Source organism: Gossypium arboreum, chromosome 2 (genome assembly GCF_025698485.1).
Source record: "Gossypium arboreum isolate Shixiya-1 chromosome 2, ASM2569848v2, whole genome shotgun sequence".
Classification (NCBI taxonomy): Eukaryota; Viridiplantae; Streptophyta; class Magnoliopsida; order Malvales; family Malvaceae; genus Gossypium; species Gossypium arboreum.
Window position 1 is genome coordinate 61,905,144 of NC_069071.1, and position 18,727 is coordinate 61,923,870.

General features: G+C 31.8%; 1 protein-coding gene across 1 annotated transcript; it reads left to right on the top strand.

The window, feature by feature from the left end:
* Window positions 1-4,990: 4,990 nt before the first annotated feature.
* Window positions 4,991-16,922, top strand: LOC128284377 (uncharacterized). The gene is made up of 3 exons (XM_053022390.1): window positions 4,991-5,036; window positions 16,240-16,365; window positions 16,504-16,922. The coding sequence occupies exons 1-3, from the start codon at window positions 4,991-4,993 to the stop codon at window positions 16,920-16,922; spliced, it is 591 nt and encodes a 196-aa protein (XP_052878350.1).
* Window positions 16,923-18,727: the final 1,805 nt, after the last annotated feature.

Below are 18,727 nucleotides of genomic sequence, written 5' to 3' on the forward strand. Positions count from 1 at the left end.
CTCGGACTCGGGTAAGGGGTATTACACATGGCATCGGCTTGATATGTGTCAGTGTAAGACCATGTCTGGGACATGGCATTGGCTTGATATGTGTCAGTGTAAGACCATGTCTGGGACATGGCATCGACATCGACAGATGAGAGCCAGTATAAGACCATGTCTGGGATATAACGTCGACATCTTACCCTATGTTTAAGGCTTATTGAATATCCGATAGTATTCCAAATAGTTCAACGGGAAATTTACGGTTTATTTCGAAATGAGAGAATTTATGATCATGTTGTGAGTGGTACAGGTACTTCTATGAGACTTAAGAAATACAAGCTTAATTTATGTTATATGATTAGTAAGTCTTAATACGAGCACAATTTATGTTATATGATTAGTAAGGGCAAAAAATGAGTAAGTCTTAATACGAGCACAATTTATGTTATATGATTAGTAAGGGCTGAAAATGAGTAAGTTATGCTTACGACCACTTATGGATGTTGTGCAAAGTATGATATGTTATGAGTACGTTAAGTCATGGTAAATTGTTGTAGAATATCTACATTGCAACTTACTAAGCTTTGTGCTTACCCTTCTTCCTTTCTATTTTCTTATAGTGCTGCCTATTTAGCTCGTAGATCAACAAACGTCGGAGACATCGATCACACTATCAATTGAAGAACTTGGTATAGTTAGTTTTTTTTTTTAGAGTATGGCATGTATAGGGACTTAGACTTTTTTGTTTTGTGTATTTGTTGATTTGGCCAATTATGTTGGCTTGGGATGAAACTCTTCATTTTGTATAAGGCCATGGATATTGGCTAATATTCATTATTGATATATGCAAATGATGATATTCTCATGGACGAGTAAGTTGCATGAAAGAACTAGTGTATTTTGGGGTTGTTAAAGTGTAATGGGGTTTGCATTTGAATGTCACATTGTGGCTGAATGATCTTGTAATATTGTGTGGATTTGCTATGTTAAGTGTTGTGTACGCTGGTGCATGTAAGGGTGGGATAAAGGCTTGGTAGATAGCCTTGCCTTTGTCCATACGGTTAGACACACGGGCATGTATCTAGGCCCACGGTCAACCCCATGGGCATGTTGTCTGGCCGTGTGTCCCCTGCACCTTGAATTTGCAAGTTAGTATGCATGGTAGTAAACCCACGGGTAGAAACACGACCGTGTGTCTCGACCGTGTGAAGGACATGGCCATAGGACATGGGCGTGTGTCTTGGCCGTGTGTCTTTAATTGGTTGATAACGTCAGAAATATAATGTCAAGGTTTTTGTACACGGGCGTGTCATGGCCGTGTGAGTGACACAGGCCATAGGCACGGGCATGTGCCAGGCCGTGTGAAAACCCCTGTAGGTTCAAAATGAAAAATAAGTCCACACGGGATAGAGACACAAGTGTGTGTAACCACACGGCCTATCCACACAGGCGTGTCCCCTAATCACACGAGCATGTGGCCCTTATAACATGAAAAATTCTCTAAGTTTTTGTAAAATTTTCTAAAGTTCTCGGTTTAGTCTCGAACCACTTTCAGTGCATGTTTTAGGCCTCGTAGGCTCGTTTTAGGGACGAATTGATTGAATGTTGAAAAGTTTTAACTTAGAAAGCAAGTTTATGACATGATTGGTATGAATGATTGAAATGTAAGTCCAGTAAGGCCTCAAGCCCTGTTCCAGCGTTGAATACGGGTAAGGGGTGTTATAAAAATGTCTAGCATTAGACAACATTAAACCTCATATGATTTGAATATTTAAATTCAACCAAATAATCCTAAAAATGTCCAGATTTGGACAACATTAAACTACATATAATACACACAATTAAGTCCAACAAAATGACATGAAAATGTCCAGCATTGGACATCATTAAAACTTCAAATGATCAGAATAATTAAACTCAATTGAATGACAAGAGCATGTCCAACTTTAAGAACATAAATAAATTATGAAGTTAAGGCTTGGTTTGCTACTTCATACAATTTTTAGACTATTAATTAATAAAATTTTGCACAAAATCAAAAGCTAAAGGTTCAAGGACCTTAGCAGTCGTAACTCACTGTTAATTAACAAATTCTAACTAGAAAAATTCTCAAAAAAAAAACTTACAAGTATAACCATTAATTTAATATGGTAATTTAAACAAATTTCCCTTAAAGAACTTACCTCACTTAAACAACATATAACAATTAAGTTTATGACCAAATTTTTAACCATACCAAAGTTGTCGAACCATGCATGTCAATTTAGTCACTTAACATGCTTAAAAGGAATTTAAGGAGCTTACTATAACTTCCCAAATTAATTTCCTACAACAATTTAAATGTGGCATTAAATTAGTAAATGTCCCTTTTATTCGAATAGTAATCACAGTGATGGCATGGAATTAAACAAAAAGAAGTTTTCTTTTCAATTTAAGCAACGTGCAACAACAACATAAGGCAATTAAATCACAATTTTCCCTCTTCAATCAGCAGTACAAACAACAACCATTTCACTATTCTTTAACTACCAAAACTTGGTTTAAATTACTCTTAAAGGCCGTGTAATACCTGCAACACTAACCATTAAGCATGAATGTTTAGACATACATCCTCTAAAAACTTAAAAAATAGTAGCTAAGCCTACCCTTGGTTGATATCTTTCCCCTTCTTGTTTCCACCTTCAACCACTCCTTTAGCTAAAACACACAAACCATTCTATTATTTCAAGAGGAAACAAGTTTAACACATAATGGTTTCAACTTAAAGAATTGAATGGTTATTTTACATATATAAACATCTTAATACACAATTGGGAGGGCAAATTTTCCCTTCTCCAAACTTTCCATTTCCACAATACATCTAGGATTAAGGAAAGATTCAAAATGTTTACCAAATCTCTTAAGAAACCAGCTCCTAAATGAGCTCAAATCTAACATGCAACGGCTCCCTTCTTCCCTCTCAATTTGATCAGTAAAGAAAATGAGCACAAATAAGAAATTTTCCTAAGTCTTTTCCTCTTTCTCCCTTCTTCTTTTTTCACCATCCTTCTCAAAGCAACCCAAGAACTTCCCTAAAACCCTTTTTGAATCCCCAATTTAGACAAGAGTTTTAACTCAATTGATAAAGCAAAATAATGGGATTGAAGTCAAGTAATTCAAAGAAAAATTAGCAACAACCCCTGTTAACATACTCTAAAAGTTTAGCATATATAGATCCAATATACAATTAACATTAAAAAAAATGATGATACTCAAGGCCTGAAATGGTGGAAATAATCAAATAGAAACCAGTAAATTCCAATTTTTGTTTTACAAAAACTAAAGAACCAAAAAAAGAAAAAAGATCTACATAAACAAGTAGATATTTTCAAGCTTAAACAATCACTTAAAAACTATTTTTTTTCCTGTAAACAAATTCAAATATAATAAAAATGACTATTATCTAAAAGCAAAAAAAAGTGAAAATCAATCGCTAAATTACAAAATGAAAGATATCCAAATCTTTATTTTGAAAGAAAATGATAAAGATCAAAGTTCTGATAGGAAAAAAGAAAAAAAAGAAAAATGGAAGACATAAAAAGGAAATAAAAAAAAAAAAGAAGAGAAAATACTTGAAATTTAACGAGAATGAGAAAACAGGATTAAAGGTGTGGTGGCTTAATATGCTTGGTGAGGGAGAGTGGTAAAGGGTAGAAATGAGAGATTATGATTTTTTTTTCTTTATTTGTCAATACTTCTAATTACAATTTAGTAAGAAGAGTTAGAAATGACATTCAATGTTTTTGAGAATAAAAATTAAATATATCCATTTGTAATAACAAATTACAATGAATCAAATATTGTATTATAGTAGACCCATTGAATCAAGCCTAAATAAAAGTTCTTTATATTCTACCAAACAAGCTGCTAATGTCATAGAAAATAACTCAAACTTATAAAGTTAACTTTAAAAAAAGAAAGTTTAAATTAAGAAAAAAAGGTTATTGTCAATTTTTTTAGTATGTTCAGATACTTCCAAAACTGTCTTTAGATTTTTATTTTATATTTTAAAAAATATAATTTTAGGTTTTCATTATAGTTCATAGAAAAATTTAGATTTAGGAGTCGATTGCTTGTACACGTGTTCTCTTACTTTTTAAAAATACGAAATAAAAAATGAAAAAAGAAATATTTATTTATAGTTTTTAGAGTAAATCATGTTTTATTTAAGAAGAAAAATGTCTCCAAAAATTTATAGATTAATACAAAAATATTGAGTTTTATTTGAAATAAAAGGAAAATTGATGTACTTATTCTGAAAAGGGCATTTTGCTTTTAATAGAAATCAAAGAAATCTAACTGAGCATAAGGATGGATTCACGATCAAAATGTTACCTTGTCATTCTTGAAAATAAATGAAAATATATACTAAATATTCCTATTTCTATTTTAGAAATCTAAAAGAATTTTATGCCTCAAGATTTCAACGAAGTCACCACCACAAGTTCCATTGAATTATTCGTCGGCACCACTGAAATGAAGCTCCCCTCCACCTCTTTCAATCTTTCATCTGGATTCGAATAAAAAAAAGCCCTTAAGTCTAGAAAACCTCTTGGACTTATTCTAACCTAATCTCCACCACTCACCATTTATCTAACGTGATTTTAGGGTATGTTGTTCTACACTCAGGCAGACAGTGCTTATCTTTTGGATCCTCAAATCGTCGCTTTAAGCTCATTTATGCATGGCTTGGCAGAGATAAGTCTCCTATTCATTTCCTCTGTTACTTTTTTCTTTAGACTTTGATTTTTACTCTTGACTTTTGTTGTTCTTTCAGGTTCAGTTGGCTTTTTCTCTTAACAAAGAGTATTTCTCACTTCTTCTTTTTTAACTGTGTTTTCGGTTTTTATTTTGTTTGGCATTTTGTGCTGTTGAGGGTGAACAAAGATGGTGATATTGGGAAGGTTGGGGTTTCGGTTTAGGATGGTCAAGTGAGTGATGTTGAAAATGGGGGTCGAATGGGGGTATGACAGTGGTGATATGGTTGAAGGTTGGTAGTGGCAATGGTGAAGGTAAGTGTGAGAGTTGTTGGTGTTGGAAGGTGGAGAGAGAATGGTTTGGTTCACAGCTGAGAATAGAGTTCGAGAGTGATCAAAAAATTCGAAGGAGCCCACCAAAGTGGTGATTGAGAAAGAGCAAAAATAAAAATAAAAATAAAAAATCCCGCCCCGCCTCCCCTTTATCCACTTTTCTTGTTGTTTTATGGGGAGGGAGAATAATGGATTGATGGAGATGGCATAGGGTGGCTACAGGGATTGCTTGGTAGAGACATGTAGAGTGGCTGGTGAGAGTTGGTAGTCGGTGGCAGGAGCGATAGGAGTGTAGGGATTGAATTGCAAAAAAAAATGAAGGGAAATTTTGTGATATTTTTTGTGTTTTTTTATTTTGATTTTAATTTTTATAATTTGATAAATTGTAATATTTTATATATTTTCTAAAAATCTCGATTATTATTGTATTTGTTATGAATATATTATTGAATAGATATCATGATTAAAATAAAATTTTAATATACTTTAAATTCTAATAGTTATTACAATTAGATCCCTACTTCTTTTATACTTCTTATGCTTATAAAAAATTATGATAAAGTATTGTAATCATCCATTTTGATTAATAAAGTACATTCTACATTTTGTTCTTTATTCTCTCCATCTCTCTTTATTTTATAACATGTTATTAGTACGATCTTGCTCAAAGTGATAGTTCATTTTATCGACGATTAAATTTATCCTCCATGATTTTCAATTTCTTTGACGGTAAGATGCAAAGTTTTTACAAGAAGTTTCTTTTATTTAATGTTTCATATCTGATTATTATTTTTCATTATTCTTTCATTATATGTTATCATTGTTTTGATTAACTTATTTTACTTTTTGTTCGTAAGTATGGTGAAAGATTTGATACCGTTATCTATATGAAATTAAGAATATTTTCGAACGATCTCATACCTTCTAGTGATGACGATGATGTTAAAAATCCTCAAATTTTGATTTGAAATTTCACGCATATTTGCGATGGTGGTTATGAAATAACGAATCTATTGAGATGTTTATAACTCCGTCCTATTAATTTTGTTACATTCATCGAAATAAATGTAAACATAAAGAAAATAAAAGATATTATCATGGACCACTAAAAGTGGGAACATAGTAATAAATAAGAGAACAATGAGAGTTCTCAAGATAACTCTTCAAAAGGCAAACATAACTTATGTTATCAATATGATATGAAATATTATTGGCCACATATATGGTATATCCCTAAATATTTTGTTTCTGTTAATATTCTTTGAAAAAGGATAGAAAGTTGTAATAAATTCTATCATTATAGATAGAAAGTATTTATCTTATTTAATACTAAAACAAACAAATATCATTTCAATATTTGATGGTACAAAATTAGTCAAAAGCTCTAGAAGAGCTAATATATTAATATTTTGTGATGGTTAATCCATTGGTTTTAAAAGATATTTTAATGGATCTTATATTGAGATTGTGAATGAGAAAAATATTATATTTCATATGAATCACTATTGTTATAAATATTTATTTTGAAAGGATAAAAAAGAGGATTGAGCTATTAATTTATATTTATTTTATAATCTTTGTGATCTTCTTTTGTCATCATCTCCGTTAAGGGATTGAAAGTAAAATATTTGTCTGTCAAAGATCTATTTATGAGCAATAAAATATGATAATTCCATCTAGAGCATGTTATGGTTGGGTGCACCTAAAGTTGCAATTTTTTTAGATATTTGAAGATTTTTGCATATTCCTTGAAGTGAATATTCAATATAATTATTTGGAAATTATATTTTTTTTGTTGACTTAGTGACCTTATAATATTCACATTGATTTAGATATTTCCAGTAGTAAATATCATAATAACACTTATATGTGGATACAAAGTAAAAAGAATGGTAGTAAAATTATCAATTTGTTACAATTTAGTACAATTGAAATACATGTTAAAGTAAACCAGAAGTTTACTGATACAAATGCATTCACCACTTGGCGTGACTAGTTAGACCATCATGGATCATATATGATGCGAAAATTAATTAAGAATTTATATGGACATTCATTAAAGAGCCAGAAGATTCTTTAATTTAAAAGAATTCTCATATGTGGCTTGTTCTTAATGAAAAATTGATTATTAGAATCTCACTAGCTAGAGTTGAGATTTAATGTCTTGCATTTCTGAAACGAATGTGTGTCCATTCATCCACCACGTAGATGATTTTGATATTATATGGTTTTAGTAGATGCATCTACAAAATAATCATATATGTGTTACTAATTTGCAACCTATCGTTTGTAAGATTGCTTGTTTAAATAATTAATTTCAGATAATGCAATTAAGACAATTCATATATTAGTCTTTTATTGATTGAGTTTGAAAAACTTTTGTAAAATTTTATTATTTTATGCGCATAATGGTTTAGAGAAATTATCGATTGAACACCTTTGATTAATGTCTAAACCATTACTTATGAGAACTAAACTTCCTATTTTAATATGAGATTATGTTGATTTACATGTTGTACACATTAAGCCAATAGATTATAAATACTCCCCATTATAATTGATTTTTGGTCAAGAGCCAAATATTTCTCATCTTACAATTTTTGAATGTGCGTATATGTTCTAATTGCTCCACCACAGCGCACAAAGATGAGTGAATCCTCAAAGAAAATTGGGAATATATATTAATTACAAGTTTCTTTATATTATTAAATGTTTTAAATGTATTCGAGGTTCAATTATGACATGATTTGTGATTACAATTTTAATTCGATAGTTTTCCTGACATTAGGGGGAAAGAAATAATAACTTGTAATGAGTTATAGGGAAAGTAATTTGAACCAGAAGTTCAATAAGGATAACTCAAACTTAATGAGAATAACCAAGTGTTATATACCATCTAATATTTTAATTTGAAATCAAAGTCCCAATAGGACAATCAATTAGAATAAATAATAGATTGATCGGTTCCAAAGATGAAAATTCTTCTAGATGGTCATATAATGGAGGCGGGTGTTCTAGAAGAGACCCAAGAAATAACTAATAAGTAAAACTCCAGAAGAGATTCAGGTACCTGAAACTAAATATTAAAATAGTGAAAATAAGATATCTCGATAAGTTATGCCAATTCGAGCAAATATGGAACCGAATAATAAAAGTGGTCGACAATGATTTTGCATGTGATATTCTTATTGAAATAATGAAATAAAAGAAGAATCTTGAATAAATCTATTGAGAAATATAAATATGGGATAAATTAATCAAAACAGAAATACGCAACTCAAGTACAATTAAATTTGTGGAGTTTTTGGACCAGTAGTCCAAATATCTAAAGGTATAAAGCCAGTGAGGGTGCAATTGAAGTAGTTTTGCAAAAACGAAATAAAAATATGAATTTTTTCATTAAATCCTGGCATTGATTATGAAAAGGTATAATATTCTTTTTATGGTTAATGTAAAAACCTTTAGATATATTATTAAATTGACAATTTATAAAAAATTTAACTTGCGTCTAATAGTTATTATTATAACTTTTATGAATCATTATATAGTAAAGTTTATATTAAAATCCTTAAAGGATTTAGAATGCTAGAAGCATATTGAAATTCTCGGGAAGTTATTCATTTATATGAATTGAAATAATTGAATGTGGTAAATTTGACTTAGTCAATAGTAGTTGAAAGATGATTATAAAATGATCCAAAATACCTATTTGTGTTTTTACAAAAGAATCATGATTAAAGTTTGTTATGATTATTGTTGAATCTCTTGAAGAGATCAAAATATATTTCCCGCAAATTTCCCTCACTCATGACTTTTAAAAGAATGGTAATATAAATGCCTAGCAATACATTCAAATAGTCATTTGAAAAACTAGTATTCAAGATTGAAAATGTAGAATATGAGAAAGTATCTGATGTTTTCATGAGGAGGAGTAAATACGCGTTGTACTCTTTTTCTTTTAACTGAGGTTTTGTCCCATTGGGTTTTTCTAGTAAGGTTTTTTTTAATGAGGCAACATAGTATGCATATGTGTACTCTTTTTCCTATTAGGTTTTTATCTCACAGGATTTTTCCTAATAATGTTTTAATGAGGCACATTATCTATCAATGGATATTCAAGGGGGAGTATTATGAATATCTTATTAAGTGGATGTCCATCATTATCAAGATAAAGTTTTAATATACTTTAAATTTTAAATTCTAATAGTTATTAAATTAAATCTCTACTTCTTTTATACTTCTTATGCCTATAAATAGAGACTACGATAAAACATTATAATTACCCTTTTGATTAATAAAGTACATTCTCTATTACTTTTATATTTTCTTTGCTCTTTATTCTCTCCATTTTTTTGTTTTTATTCTCCTAATCTCTCTTTATTTTATAACCATATCTGTTTTTTATAAAATTTTAAACTTTTCTCCTGCTCATAAATAAAAATATATATATTTCAAATAAACCCAAATCAATTTCATTCAAATCCACTACAAGAAACGCTCAAAATAAATTTGACAAGATAAGAAAAGAGTTCAAAATTAAATTGCAAAATAAATCTAATCCAAATCAAATTTAGAGAGTTCTCCGTTTGCAAATTCATCAAGCAAGCTTCACAGAGTGTAAATAGGTGGATAAATTGGTGATTTTGTGAGCTTTTAAAATTAAAAATTAAAATTGAAATTAAACTGATCGTTTCGTTTGGGGCTCCAACGAAATTTTGTATCTACAATAAATATATATTATAATTCATAAATATTTAGTATTAAATATTTTTATAATATAAAATATAAATATTTTAATAATATAAATATAAATAATGATTCTTTCCGCATTCATATATCATATAATATATATAATTTCAGATTAAATTTTAATTATAGATTGATTATTATTAAATTAATATTTATTATAAAATTTTCATCTTATTATAAAATAAATTTTAGTTGTAAAAAATGTTTCTATAATATTATGTAACAAATATAATTTACACAATATTTGTTTAATTAAGAAAAAGTTTTAAAAGATAATTTCAAAAATAATTCAAATCAGAAACAAATATTTTAAATAGAATCATTCGAAAAATATTAAATTTTTAAAAAATATTTTCCAAAAATAATTTCTCAAAAGCGTCTTTCAATAAAATAAAGGGTAAATTTATCAATTGTCCTTAAATTTTATTATAATTACATTTCAATCACTCAATTTTCAAAAGTTACATAATTGCCACTAGCGTTATTGAATTTTTATATTTTGGTCCCATTAACTTAGGTTAAGAGGATAATGTAGCATGTTAATGTAAATGGTTAACAACAAATTTAGCCCTGAACTATAACTAAAATCTCAATTTGATATTTTAAATTTTTTCTTGAGAATGATTCTAAAAAATTTAAAACATGTTAAAAAGAAAATATTCCATTTTTAAAAGAATATATTAAACTTTTTTAATATATTTTAAATGGGAATCTTTTAAGTCAAAACGGAGAAGGAAAGTAGAAGCAAAAGCATTAAGTTGAATTTTGCAGAAGGGAGGGAGACGATCTTCCAATTCCAAACTTGGCCAAGTTGTCAGCTTCTTGATTAGCATCCTGGATTAAAATTTGATGGTCATTTACTAACCATTTAATTATTTTTTTTTACCATTAAAAGCTTGAAATTTGTCCTTTCTTTCACTGTCTTTTTCTCTGCTATAAGCTTTGAATGCAGAAAAATACCTATTCGCCCGGTTCATTGAATTTTTTAGTCTTAATTTTCATATTAAAATTTATCTTTGCAAAAGCTTGAATGCCCTATTTTCTCTACAACTTACAAGTATGCAAACAAGTATTGTGTACTGCAGCTGAGGGAGAAGAAAGAGAATGAGGTATGGAGAAACGAGTTGGGTGAAGGAAATAAATAATAATAATTCCTTAATTAAAATTTAATTTCAATAAATATATTTTTAATTTATATGATGTGGAAAAAGGCCACGCACTTTGATTGGGCCACATCAATATCTACTCTAAAAATTAACAGGATTAAATTAGAAGAATTAAAACTGTTAACGAAAATAAACTTTAAGTGCCAAAATGTCAAAAAAATTGTTTAGGTATCAAAGTGGGATTTTATATCTATCTTTTTACTAACATGGTTCTTTTAAAAAGTTTAATATATTTTTAAAGAATTAATATTTTCATATTTATTTTTAAGATTATTTTAATTCTTTTGGATTAGTATTAAGAAAAATTTTAAGAGTATTAAATTGATACCTTAATTATAGTTCAGAGCTAAATTTATTATTAATCTTTTAAATAAAATGTCACATCATCTTCATAAAAATTAAACGTTAAACGTAACAAATTGATAACATTAATGAAAATTATGTAATTTTTGAAAATTAAATGATTAAAACGTAATTTTAGTTAAAGTTGAAGGACAATAAACATAGTTTATCCTAAAATAAATACAGAAGCAATTTTCATCTTTTGACTAGTTGTTTACTTTGATTTAATTTCAGGTGACATTTAATTTAAATTTATTTTAAATGTCGGTGGTGCCTGATGTTTATGGCAAGAAACATTTAAAAGTTAATTAAATAATATAGAAATTAATTTGCTTTATAATAAAATGATTAATTTAATGCTTTTTTTTGCAAATTCTATTTTTTCCTTCTATAAAAAAACATATTAATAACTCAATCAGAATTATCTATCGCCAACAACAAAGCTTATTATTCTGACTATGAATCAAACGATTTATTCACTTGTCTTGATCCGTAGAAATCCCTAAATTATGTTAATATCTCTTTTGAGACTAAGAACAACTGACTCTAGGCTGATTAATTGAAATCTCTTTCTAATTAAAACCCTTATCGTCGCATTAACTCGATCTATGGATTCCCTTATTAGATTTGACTCTAATTCGACAGATTCATGTCATCCTATTTCTAAGATTACATGCAAATCCGCTTAATTATGCTAGATCTACTCTTAAATAGGGACTTTTTCTCCACTAAATAAGCACATCAAACTTGGATTAATATCTTGAATGTAACACCCCGAACCCGAGACCATCGCCGGTGTCGGACACGAGGGGTTAACAAGCCAAATCCACATGTTTCGCCCATCAATTTGACATTTCCAGTCAGGCTGGAAAACTGCGTCACTGTCGCCTTATAAATCATATCTCGAGTTTCAAAACTCGGAAACTGTTTTCGTAAATTTTCCCTGAATTTAGACTCATATATCCATTCATGGATTTATTTCTAGAATTTTTGGTCGGGCCAATTGGTACAGTTTATTAGTTAAAGTCACCCATGTTACAGAGATCGACTGCTCTGACCTTTGCGCGTTACAACTTGAATATCTCTCTGTACAGGGCTTTAATACTGGTGCCGTTTGTTTCTAATGAAACTAGACTCAAAATGGAATCTGTACATATAAGGCATGACTCCTGATTCTTTCTGGATAATTTATAGTAAATTTTTAAAGTTGCGACAGGGGACCCAGAAACCATTCTGGCCCTGTCTCACAATAGCATTAATATCTCTTAACATGTAACTCCTATGACCGTTTCGTTTCTTCCATATGAAAGTAGACTCATCAAGGTTCATTTACATAACTTATTCACTATTTAATACCATTCCTACAAATTTTGGTGATTTTTCAAAACCACTCCACTGCTGCTGCCAGCATCTGTTTTCAAGGTAGGTCTTATCTATTTGTAGTCTCCATGATCCAACTAGTCTTGCCATACATAGGTTCACCTATGACCATTTTAGCCATTCAATGGCTGATCATGTGACCAACACTCCCATTTCCAATCCATAATTACATCATGAAACCATATATATATATATATACAAATCACAAATGGTCTAAGTTCAGACTTGACTTCTACGAGCCATTTTCGCATGGCCGTACACATATACATCACAACACAATTGAACCGACAAGGGTAGTCCTATACATGCCATTTCAAAGTTCAACCAAAATTATACCAAAATGGAGGCTTTGATAGTGTAGATGACTTCGACTTTAATGATCCCGAATCCGATTGCTATCGAGCAAAATCTATAAAACAGAGAGCCAAAGCAACGGGTAAGCATTTTTATGCTTAGTAAGTCTCAAGGAATAAAATCAGCTTTAATTAAAGCAATACATTCACATAGCCAAATGCATCATTTCATTAATACACATTCACATAATCATTCTTACTTCACACTTCATCATTATATACTTTCACAAGGTATCAACCACTTCAATAGTTGATATTCGTTAGTCGATTGAGCGAATGTTGCTCAAACATGTCGACTTTTCCAATGCACATATAAACATACCTTATTCTTTGGGCTTTTTGAGCGTACTAATTGAATTTATTACAGCAACCAACACTCACCTCCAGCCCAAGCTTCTTCGGAATACAACCGGATATAACCACGTGCACGAATGCCTTCGGTCTTAGCCGGATAGAACGACTTGCACGAATGCCTTCGGTCTTAGCCCGAATGTAGCCGCTAGCACAATTGCCTTCGGTCTTAACCGGATATAATTTCCAGCATAAATGTCTTGGGACTTAGCCGGATATCATTCAATTGCTCATGCACACATACATCAATAATCATTAGACATTCATGTTTCATTTTCGTTACTAAGGCTCAAACACAAAGGTAATCACTAGCATAATCGCCTTGGGACTTAGCCCGGTATCATTCAAATACTCATACACACATAAATCGATAATCATTACACATCCATATTTCATTTCACATAATTCAAGTAGGGTCACTTCTTGAGGACTTACCTCGGATGTTGTCGAACGGCTTTTACGGCTATTCGATCACTTTTTCCTTCCCCTTGTCCAATTGTGGCCCTCTAAGCTCTTGAGCTAATTCAAACAAATTTAATTTATTAAAACCTCATTATGCTAGCTTATGGCCGAATATGACAAGGAGTTTAAATGGTCATATGGCCACCCTTTAGCTTGAATACACAATGGTCATGCACATTTTATACTACATCAAGCAATTCAATACAATTCATTCAAGCATCAAGGAAAAGCTAAGGCCATCAATAGGCTACCTAAGGCCGAATATACATGTCCAATTTGAGGCCAATTATCCACTTAATACCACACAAAAAAAAAACAGCATGCATTTTACTAGTTAATGTTTTACATATTGTGGCTCAATACTTATAATATAGCATCAAGCACTCATATGGCCGATTATACTTGCAATTTCACAAACATTCTTCAACATTTTCTTCTTTAAACAAACATATTCATCACTTACTTCATAACCAAAACATCATGTGCAAACATATATATACATATATGTGCATGGCCGAATTTCAAGGTGCCCATAGCCATCCAAAACACAAATTTTAACTATCATGCAAGAAGCATGAACCATGCTCATGAATGCATCATGGCCGAATACATCACAATCATGCCCCTTTCAACTTCAATCATGGTTAAACAAAAAAGAAAACTCAAAGTCTTACTCAAGATGGCTACAAAGAAATTTCAAGAGTAGACAATCCATCTTTGCATGCATCATCATCAAGCTTCACACTTAGCATGCAATGGCTTTATCACCATATCCACTTGGGCCGAATTCCATTCCCATGACATAACAAAGATTTGAACCATGGGCTAACAAGAACATCAATCTAGCAACCAAAAACATGCATGAATCTCATGGCACAACCTCAAACATACCTTACTCTTGATGCAAGTATAGCCAACCTCTTCCTAATCCTCTTCCAAACCAAGTATGAAGCAAAACTCCTTCCTTATCCTTAGTATTTTAAGCCAAAAGGAGAGTGAAAATAGATGAACAAAATTTTTTTTTTTCTTTGTTTTTGTTTCTCTCATGTACGGCACAAGGGGGGGGGGAAAGCATCCACACTCATTTTTTTTTTTCATTTCTTTACCCATGCTCTTATTTTATTATTTCTAACATCCACCACTAGCAAAACATGTTTAAGACATGTTTTCTTTTGCCCATCTTCATCACCATGGCCGGCCACTTCCTTCTCTTTGGGTAAATTGACATGCAAAACCATTCTTTTGCATGCATATACTATTAGACCATTGAAGATTGGCCTATCACCTTTCAACAATGTTTCATGTAAGTCCATCTTAATAAATTCACATAGAAATGATCAAATTAATGCATGCAACTTTCACACATGCATTTGCTAACATCATAAACATAGAATATAACTTTTAATTACTTATAAGACTCGGTTTAATGGTTCCGACACCACTTCCCGACTAGGGTCAAATTAGGGATGTCACATTGAAAATATTAAGGCAAGGATTAAGAACACATAATTAAGAACAAGTATTTATCGTGTAATTCAGATAATTAAATAATAAGATCCATCGTAGGCTTCATCCTCCCTAGGTATTTAGGGAGTTTAGTTCACAATGTCAAAGGAAAACATCTCAAATTTAGAAAAACAATAAGACATAAAAAAACCCAAATAAACTTCGAGAGAAATTTGAATGAAGATCTTCAATCTTGAAGTGGATCTACTTTCGAGATGATTCCAACGGCTTTCTTCTAGTAATTTCTACTTTTTCCTCTGTGTCTCCCCTTAGGTCCTCTTCTAGTATGTATTTATAAACTTTAGAATGCTCAGAAACCCTAAAAATTGGCTTTTTCTGAGTGTTTGGGAAATAGGGAGCGATATAGACACGAGCTGCCACATGCGCGTGTGCCCAGCCCGTGTGTCTCATATGGGAGTGTGCTCAACCCATGTGGAAATAATTTTGGCCATGTGGATCTTTAAATCAGCCCGTTTTGTCCTTTTTTTGTCCCGTTTTTTGCTCCTTTTGTTCCTCTATGCTCTCCTAAGTATAAAACATGAAATTAAAGGATTAAGAGCATCAAATTCACTAAATTAGATAATAAATCATCCAAAAACATGCTAAGCATAGGATTAAAACATGTTATATTTATGGTTTATCAATATTCCCTCTGAATGTTCTCGAGGTGGCTTTAGTCTAGGGTGGAATGGTAGTAATTTAGTCAACTTAAAGAGCTTTTCAAAGAACCATATTGACGTTGAAATTCAAACTGTTGAAGATGTTTCTAGTTGGCGTTTTACCGGGTTCTATGGTACTCCGGAGGTCACAAATAAACAAGAAACTTGAGAGTTACTTTGGATATTGAGAAGGAATAATTCGCTTCATGGCTTGTAGGGGGCGACTTTAACGAGATTCTTTTTGCTCATGAAAAACAAGAAGGGTTACTAAGAGAAGAGGCTCGGATGGAGGCATTTTGTAGAACTTTGGAAGAGTGTATGTTGGAGGATATAGGTTTCTCAGGTGCATGGTTCACATAGGAAAGGGGGCGAATAATGGAACAAAATATTAGAGAAAGAATCGATAGAGGAGTTGTTACAGACGCATGGCTCCAACTCTTTCTATCTTATTCTTTGAAACATCTTCTGTACTCTTTTTCAGATCATTTTCCATTACTCATTGAAACGGAGAATGCTGTTTTGGGAAGAAGACCGTACAGGTTTCATTTCAAAGCTTGGTGGACTCTAGAGGAATCTTGTGAGGCGGAGATTAGAAAGCTGTGGGAGGAAAGTTCTAGCTCTTTCTTAAATCGCATGGTGAATCTTACTAAGGGCTTGAAAGTTTGGGTAGGTAAGATCAGGCATAATAGAAATCGAGAGGTGAATCGGTTTAATAAAAGGTTGAAAGAATTAAATTGTGAAGAGAGGTTAGAGGAGAATTTGGGTGAAATTGTCGAGGTCAAACTCCATCTAAATGTGAAGATAGATAAGGAAGAGAGGTATTGGGAGCAACGTGCTTGTGCTAATTGGCTACAAATGGGTGATAAGAATACCGCATTCTTCCATAAGTACGCGTCCTAGAGAAGGCGTGTTAACCAGATTCGAGGTCTACAAAGATTTGATGACTCTCTTGCTATGGATAGTAGGGAGGTTGAGTCCATTGCTAAAGGGTATTTTTCTGATCTTTTTATGTCTAGAGGAATTGGGAATATGGATCACATACTTTCTAGGGTGCATTCATGTATTTTAGAAAGCATGAATCTAATTTTGTTGGCCATTTACGCTGATGCAGAAATTATTAAGGCGCTGAAAAGAATGGGGCCTACAAAAGCTTCAGGTGCTGATGGTTTCTCGACAATTTTCTACCAGAAGTACTGTCACATCATTGGTAAGGATACTTGCGACTTTTGTTTAAATATCCTTAATAATGGCAATTCTTTGGAAGAAATAAATAAGACTCAATTGGTGTTGCTTCCTAAAACTGCTAATCCTACCAATTTGAAAAACTATCGCCCCATTAGTTTATGTACTGTTATTTATAAGATTATCGCCAAGAAAGTGGCTAATCGACTTCAAAAGGTTTTGGATGGGTGTATTGATGATGCTCAAAGTGTGTTTGTTCCTAGTAGACTTGTTTTCGATAATGTCTTACTTGCTTATGAAGTTCTTCATTCTTTTAAGAACAAAAGAGCTGGCAGAAAAGGTTTCATGGCCTTAAAATTAGACATGAGTAAGGCCTATGATAGAGTGGAGTGGCCTTTCATTAGAGGGATCATGGTTTAAATGGGTTTTACAAAAAGGTTTATCAATTTTATCCTCAAATGTGTCAATTCAATCCAGTATTCTATTTTAATAAATGGGGAGGAAAGGTCATGTTTCAGGTCTTCTAGGGGTTAGTACCAAGGGTATCCTTTGAGTCCCTATTTATTTCTATTTTGTGGAGAAGGGCTTTCTGTGTTAATGAGACTTGCAAGTCAGGAAAGAAAAAATTTAGGAGCTAAGGTATGTAGATCAGCTCCACCTATAATCCATCTCATGTTCACTGATGACTGTATATTGTTTGGGGAGGCTTCAAACAGAGGAATCTGGTGTGCTGAAGGATATTCTTGAAGAATATGAGTCTTGCTCGGGGTAATGTGTTTTTCAGTTCGAATATGGAGGACCAGGATAAGAATTTGGTTTTCCAGATTCTTAATGTTTGGTGTTCGACAAATCTAGAGAATTACCTTTGGTCTTTCTAATTATATGGGTCGAAAAAAGAAAATGGCTTTCCAATATTTGAAAGATCGATTGAAGTAAAGGATCAACAATTGGAGTCTAAGGCACATTTTACAGGGAGGTTGAGAGGTTTTATAAATGCTATTTTGCAAGCACTTCCTACTTACACTATGGCTTGTTTCCTTTTGCCAATTTTGTTATGTTTAAGATTGGAAAATATCATGGGGTCATTTTGGTGGAGGAAAAAATAGGGAAAGCAAGGCATGCATTAGTGCAATTGGAAGTCCTTATGCGCACTTAAGGAAGAAGGTGGTATAGGTTTTCATAATTTGAATCATTTTAGTATCGCTTTATTGGCCAAACATGGTTGGCTTTTGTTACGTAATCCTAACTCTTTACTAGCGCATACTTTAAAAGCCAAATATTATAAAGAGTCTGATTTTTTAAACTCCAGGTTGGGAAATTTACCTTCCTTTACCTGGCGGAGTATTTGGGCTGCTAAGGGACTTCTCTTGAAGGGGCTGGCTGGAGGATAGGAAATGGCTGACAAGTCTCAATTTGGGAAGACACATAGATCCCTGGAAATGATGAATTCAGAATACAGAACACGAATGTCAATCTGAGGGTTCTAAAAGATGTGATATGATTGATGCTAACGCTAGAAAATT